The sequence below is a fragment of the Thermoascus crustaceus genome (assembly GCF_041956765.1).
Source record: "Thermoascus crustaceus strain CBS 181.67 unplaced genomic scaffold VTN00scaffold_5, whole genome shotgun sequence".
NCBI lineage: Eukaryota > Fungi > Ascomycota > Eurotiomycetes > Eurotiales > Thermoascaceae > Thermoascus > Thermoascus crustaceus.
Window position 1 is genome coordinate 1,518,122 of NW_027192531.1, and position 7,074 is coordinate 1,525,195.

Below are 7,074 nucleotides of genomic sequence, written 5' to 3' on the forward strand. Positions count from 1 at the left end.
CACTCTTTCGGTCAGTTGACACGTCCTAGCTTGCACTATTACAGCGGCATAAATTGCTCAACAAACCTTTGTGGTGGTCAGAGTCAATTCAGAAGATACGCAAAAGCCTTCTGTTTTTGTCAGTATCTCACCTTCCATTCTCATCTACAGCTAACATAAGCTCTAGGGTTGTTGATGGGGTTGAAAGGGATGATTCATATGTTGGAGCATCCCCAAAAGTGCTACAGAGAATAAAACTTTGCCATGAAAGCTTTGTTTGGGTCCAATGTACGAAGCTAAACAGAAAGAGGATGTTGATTATATGTGAAGATAACTCACTCGAGGACAATTGCATTTCCATCAGCAAATTGCAACAAGACAATCTTGGAGTTGAAATTGGTGATACAGTTCGTATCCAAAAATGTAAAGATGAGCCCATGGTATGATCCCTCCCCTTCTCTTATGTACGCATCTGACAGTGGCAGGCCGACTATGTCGCTCTCTATCCCACTGCCGACACAGAAAAAATGGCGGGCTCCTTGTTCCGTGACTTCCTAAATCCCTTCTTCAGCAATAAAAGTCGTCCTGTTCATGAAGATGACGTACTCAAGATCCGCAGCGATATTAGACAGGCTGAGTTTGACATTACGCTGGTGGCACCTCTAAGGCATGGTGTTATCGGACCGGGAACATACATTGATGTTCAACAACATTCCACAGTGAGTGATGAGGGAGGACTTTCCGATGACCCGGTGGAAATTGTAGGTCGACTCCAAAGGAGAATTGACCACATCCCATGTACTGAATACGGTTTGGTGGTTTCTAGATTGGCCGAGTACATTGAGAGATTGAAAGTGCTGTTGGAAACACCCCCTTTGTAAACTCCTTCCAGTGCAAATGGGTCGAGCTACTAAGCTAATGCACGAAACAAACACTTACCCTGGAGCAACTGTGGATTACAGAAAAATGTCATATTATGAGTTACAACCTGAATAGTATCCTGTGGATGATAACCTAAGTAATTTCAATTGCCAATATAGACAGGAAGGTCAATCTGCCACGCAGGATTAGTCTTGACTAAACCTTCACTCTTTTGCAACTTCCGCTTTTGCTATTGCCATAGAATTCTGCCAGCTCAGATACAGTAGTAGCTTTCCAGAAGCTTGCAAGTCAATCTCATACTGGGTCTTACTTCAGACAGGGGTGGGGAGAGCGGTTACGCACTCCGGTCCTGAGTCACAATTGGTGTTATAGGTATGGAGGCTTGGACTTTTGTGGGCCAATCTGTACTCAGCCTAGTGGATGAGGATCCTTATCAGGGTAAACATGACTTAGCTACTGGGTACCAGAGATATCTAGTAGTAGGTTTAGCCTGTTGACCTGCCAGTATATAACCAAGGAACATTATAGTATCGAGTACAAAGAACTAGGTGCATGCTGTGTAACAAGTGTCCTTGTATAACCTTCATCTTATATACCATCCTCTCATACAATCTCACGGTATATTCCTCTGGTATCCCATGGTATATCTTTATGGTATATCGGATCCTAATTCTTCCGTTCACACAGGTCATATGATGCTTTCCTGTTTAGCCCTGCCGACCAGGCTTCATGGTCTGTTTCATGTGACGTAGCTGTGCTGGCTGGCGCCTATGTTTGTTGGTCATGGGAGGGGTGCGACCGGTCCCATTGACGATCCCAGTGTAGGTTGGTTAAACCCGGTCATGCAATCTCAATTGCATGCTGTTTTGGTACACTGTAGGAAATATTCCTACCTCCATGCTAGACTATAAAATGATGCTCTTCTCAGATGAGTGATACAGTACATATAGTCAACAGAGTCATTCAACTCTTTTGGCAATTATCTGATCAGATTGATCACATAAAATAATGATCCTATTCTCCATTTTGTGTTTCCTTGCAGTCTTCTTGTTTCCATGTCCAATTATCGGCCGTGGCATTGCTGCCAAATCTTTGCGGTCGCATTGTGAGTCACAAGGAATGCATAATCTGCTCTGGCTCTTGCCAAAGGAATTGGAGCATTCTGAAGCTACCAGGGACAAACATCCGAGAGACTGCATACTGGAGCCGCCGTTCAAGGACATGGACATCATACCCACTCATTCCAACAATCACTGTGGAATCACTATCACTTTAAGTCAGGCAAGCAAAAAAACAGACCAAGATGAGAAAGATGCTGAGAAAGATGGACCCTTGACTGTCAAACATGGTATGGAACGTCATTCACTCCATCGGCAACGAATGCAAACTATCACTTGGCTTGTTCCCACAATTATCCTGATCTTGATTTTGATTCTTTTGATATTTTTGATCCTGCATTGGATGCGCACAAGCCAGGGTCAACAATGGAGAGACAGCGGTGGCACTTGAGGCCTGCTCCAACTGCACACTATATCTAAGCCTGTCTATTGCCTTGGTTCTAAGCGCTTCTTGAATGGAGTCCTGATTTGAGCCCTCGGATCTTTACACGCTTTTGAGTCTTACGCCTCAACGGTTAGCAGTTTGCCATACTTTTGCCCAGTCTAGTTTAGACTTCAGTCGCTACCTGCCCTGAAGCTTCTTTTTGTCTGAAAACAAGTTCCTGCTGTAAAGTTTGTCAGTTGGATTCCAATGAAGGTCTCTAGCGGTACGCTTACTGTCGTTCTGCCTAGCAGTTGACCAATATCACAGTGCTACAGAAAAACTGGCCATCGAAAACTTAGTATAGCCTCAACTGCATTAGTGCTGATGCTTCACAACCGCCCTAGTGCAATCAATCTACAACCGCTCTAGTACAGCCTTAGTGCAGCCAACCATTCCACAACCACTCTAGCGCAATCTTTTGCAACTGCTCCAGCGTAAACACTCCTGTGGCATTTTGTGATTTGGGTAGTTACCGCTCAGAGCACTTGCGTTTTGGAGGGACAGGTGTAGTTATACCACGTTAACCATTATGAAATATTCCTGAACAGCAATGCAAAAAGCTAGTCAAGAATTGCCATTCAAAAGCAAGCACTCCAAAACACTAAGGTCAGCCATTCAAGTTTAACCAGGCGCCTTCTAGACAATCACCTATCCCGCAATCACAGAATCACTAGAGAATTCTAACCAACAACAAACTTCAGCTGCAAGCCAGCATCAGAAAATCTATGCCAAAAGGTACCACGGTTAAAGAAGCAATTTAATTGATGTTAGCAAAGACCCTTGAAATTATATTCTCCAAGGCTCCTGCTATGAAAAAGTCAATGGAAAACATATAACTCTCCTCCTGGACCCACATCAGGAGAAACTTCTGTACTGGGGTGTTCTGCAGCTCCTAGTAATAGGTAACCATATCATCAAATAGACTGATCAGGCAAGGGAACTAGTCCTCAAAGGGTATTTGTTAATGGGGACTTCGACAGATTTTCATCTCGGGGGTTCTCATCCAGATATTCAACAATGGGCTTGTGTGTATGTACTTTTATGTTTACCTCAGGGACAGCAAGAATGTTAAACTTGCTTTTTCAGGGATTGTTCCCTGAACCTTACACAGGAATATTATCACTTGAGTTGATGTGATCTCTAGATTCTAAACAAGATAATGGAAATCAAAAGAAAAAGAAAGCAACCCTGTAGATGCATACACTCCATTAATGTTCCAGAACCGAACAAAGCCGTTTCATTTCAAGCAGACTCCTGCTGTTCGCAAAGAAATAACCATAGGTCTGAGCAAAACAAGATATCAAGATAACTAGTAGTTCTGTTGCTCTTACTATCCTGCGACCTTGAGGGTTGTGTTTTACTTCTCTCTCTGTAAGTGTTTATGCACTTCTCCGTTCCCGAGTCTCAATTCGGCTTGGTCTTCAGGTAGGGGATTTGCACTTCGTAGGTTAAACATAACAAGGTGATCTCGACTGACAGACAGAACAACTAGGGTAAAAGTCGAGCGCCTACCGAATAAAACTACTCAGTAGTAGGTTAGTGTGTTGACCTGCCAGTAAATGTGTTACTGAGCAAGGGTAACTGAACTGTCTACATGGTAATGAGCATCCTTATATATCCTATTTTCTGTATACCATCCTGGTATACCTTCCCACTGGTATATTCCTCATGGTATGTCTATACCCATAATACCGGTACATGGCTGTTTCTTTCTGTCATCACATGTCCTAGGTTCTCACCTCCTACCTTGTGGGGTATCGCTTCAACATGCATGGCTGTGTCGGACAGCGCCTAGTCCGGTTGGTTCATCACAAGGAATTTAGAAAAGCTGATGAGCTAACCACTTAGTAAGCAGGGTGATATCATATCCCCACCGTTTTCATGGCCTGCAACGGTCACCACAAGGGTGAATGATCATTCCTTAAGGTCTTAAACAATGGGACGTCCATAATTAAACAACCACCTAAGCATCTCATTAAAAACAACAGTTATTCATCGTTTTTCTCTGTTTGCTATGTTATTTCATGCCCTTCAAGATAAATGCATGTAACTGTTCATCAAACTCACCCTGGTCTAACAGCAAGACAGGCTGAAGGACCCCAAGTCCTGATCCAATGTTTCCCGAGGATGAAACTCCATTAAATATACACCTCATCTTCCTCCCTTGCATGGCCAAGAATGTGAACTTTGAGGTCTACTTCTTTGAAGCTGTCCTCTTGTCTGAATCGTTATGCGTTGGTCTCGGGGGGTTTGGGTGTGGTTTCGCCAAAGGTAACCGATATACACTTTCTCTTGCTCATGCTAACACAGGCTAGGTGGGCACATAAACTCAAAAAAACAGTGCTATTCTCCTTTCATGACAACAAGGTGCAACCGTACAAATCCCAACGGCCCCCAAAGGCAATCCCTATTCTTTCTAAAGATACGCCACTGCATGAAAACCGGAGCGAACCTCTATTACACTGCCTCAACTGCAAAAAACGTCGGTCCCGGTCGTATCATAGACTGCATGTCATGGATCCTGAAAAATATCCCCGCAACGGCATCTGCTCGCGCGCGGAATGTGCGGCTGCTCATCTGCCACCAATACCAGAACTCCCGACCACTCCCGAATGAGTCTGAAACAAACTTGTAGGAGGCTCTCTGCCAGCAGTAATATCTAAGAGGTCTTCACATTATAAATGGCTTGGCAAGAAATGCATACTCTCTTTTCCCTTTGTCTCTATGAATCCCTTTTCATTGTGCATGATTTTGCCAACAAGTGAAATTCTTCTATTTCAACTGCATATGGGGTTCATACCAAGGATATCCCTAGAGGTCTGTTACCTGAAATAAAAGAACAGGACTCTAGGACTGTTACAGCTTACTTCATGGTTTTGAAAAAGGATGGTTTCCAACGGCCATCTTATGCGTCTTGAACATCCCAATTGAAACGGTTAGAGTGCTGAAGGGAACAGAGCTAATACAAGGATGGGACAGTGAAGTTGCCCGGATGCCAGTTATCATCAATGACTTTTATCAGGCTCGGTTCCATGCTAGATACTTAGTCTTCATTCCTTGCTAGAGATGTTGTGGCTGCAGATATTAGTTATTCTGTCCTGCCAAATTGTTCGTTAGCACTACACCCATTAATAGCATGTCTCTTTGGGAAAGACAGAAAATTCAATCAGCCGTAACTTACCTTACTGCCTCATCACCAGTGTTAGCACAATATAGAATGACTCCGCACCGGTGTCTCTGCAGAACACATATGCTTACGGCACATCTGCAAAAGATTCTGCAGGAAAGTGAGCCCGGCCCTCTTGAGAGAAGGACAGAGAATACTTTTCTCAATTCCAAGTCTCCCCGGCTTGCAGATGCTGTAGAGCTTGAATCTCAACAACAGTCAAGAGTACCACCGCCAGAGCCAGTTCCCTGGCAGAAATCGTGTGACCGTTGCCAGTCTATCTATCTGGCATGCAGGCCTTGTCTGAGCACTAGCTTCAATCAGGGTGATGCGCAAACCGAGATATCTGTATCCCAAAACACTTCAGACTAGGGGACGAGACTGGCGGCCGAGAAGCAGGAGTTACTCCTTTGATTTACAAATGTGGCTATGAGAACCGTACGAGATCTATCATTGTGACTGCAGGAAATGGTTAAGCCAGAATGATAATTGTCTGTCCCGCAGTCATGGAGTTGGTGGACGGTAAAAGTCCCTCGGCCGCCAGCCCTGCTGCCACCTGTATATTCTTGTATGAGCAGAAGTTGGAACAGAAAAATTGATAGATGAATTCATTACCCTGCTCAGTTCCACATGATGAGATCCCAGCAATTATGGCCGTACATGTGGTCCTTTCATCGATCATTCAGCAATGAACGCCCCAACTGGAGCAGCAGTCCATTGGTTGATCTAGTCTATCCAGGAGCTGCGTAATATGGTGATACGCCCAGACCTTAGGTCAAGGATTCGTAGCTCACTCCACGTTACTTTCACTACGCGATCTTAAGCTGCCATGCAGGGAATATCTAGCCGAAAGGTCGGCAGTCGGGAAAACCTCCCCCCTTCTCCTTGAGCCTCTCCACCCGACACTCAAACTAACCAACGAGCGCGATCCCAGCTCGGAGAATTGTTTGGCGTTCTCCTGTCTTCAAGGGCAAGGCAACCCCAAATCTCCAATATAGGGAGTCATCATGGTACCACATACATATCCCCTCCCGCTGGCCAGTGTGGTCTATCTTATGGCATCTTATCCCGCGTTCTTTCAATAGATTCCTCAGATATTTCTCTTTGGTTTTTGATGGACAAGCCGAACTCTCACCAGAGGAGAATGTTGAGCAGGGAAGACCAACTAGACCGCAAAATGTAATAACGTGGATCTTGCACATTTTGAACTATCTACCTGTCAGCGTAGTCAAGTGGCATTAAAGTCATGTTTTACCTAGCTTTAGAAGAAGTCTCGGGAGGACTGCTGTGGGACAGTACCAATCAGGCTTGTTTGCGTTGGCCAATATATAAGGAATTCCGCCGAGATACCATGTGTTTGTAGGAGACCTGCCCGATATATGTGATGAGCTGTTTACCCCACTTTGAGAGACAATCTCGAATAGTTGCTTAATGTGCTGGGAAATGCCTGGGCAATAATAACCCTGCTCGCCACGGGTCTTCCGATGGGTTGGTCAGCAGTGGGC

At 44.7% G+C, this 7,074-nt stretch overlaps 1 protein-coding gene across 1 annotated transcript; it reads left to right on the top strand.

The window, feature by feature from the left end:
• Window positions 1-506: 506 nt before the first annotated feature.
• Window positions 507-823, top strand: VTN00DRAFT_8075 (uncharacterized protein; the record flags this gene model as incomplete). Its single annotated transcript, XM_069434889.1, has 2 exons — window positions 507-740; window positions 806-823. The coding sequence occupies 2 exons, from the start codon at window positions 507-509 to the stop codon at window positions 821-823; spliced, it is 252 nt and encodes an 83-aa protein (XP_069286341.1).
• Between the last annotated feature and the right edge of the window lie 6,251 nt (window positions 824-7,074).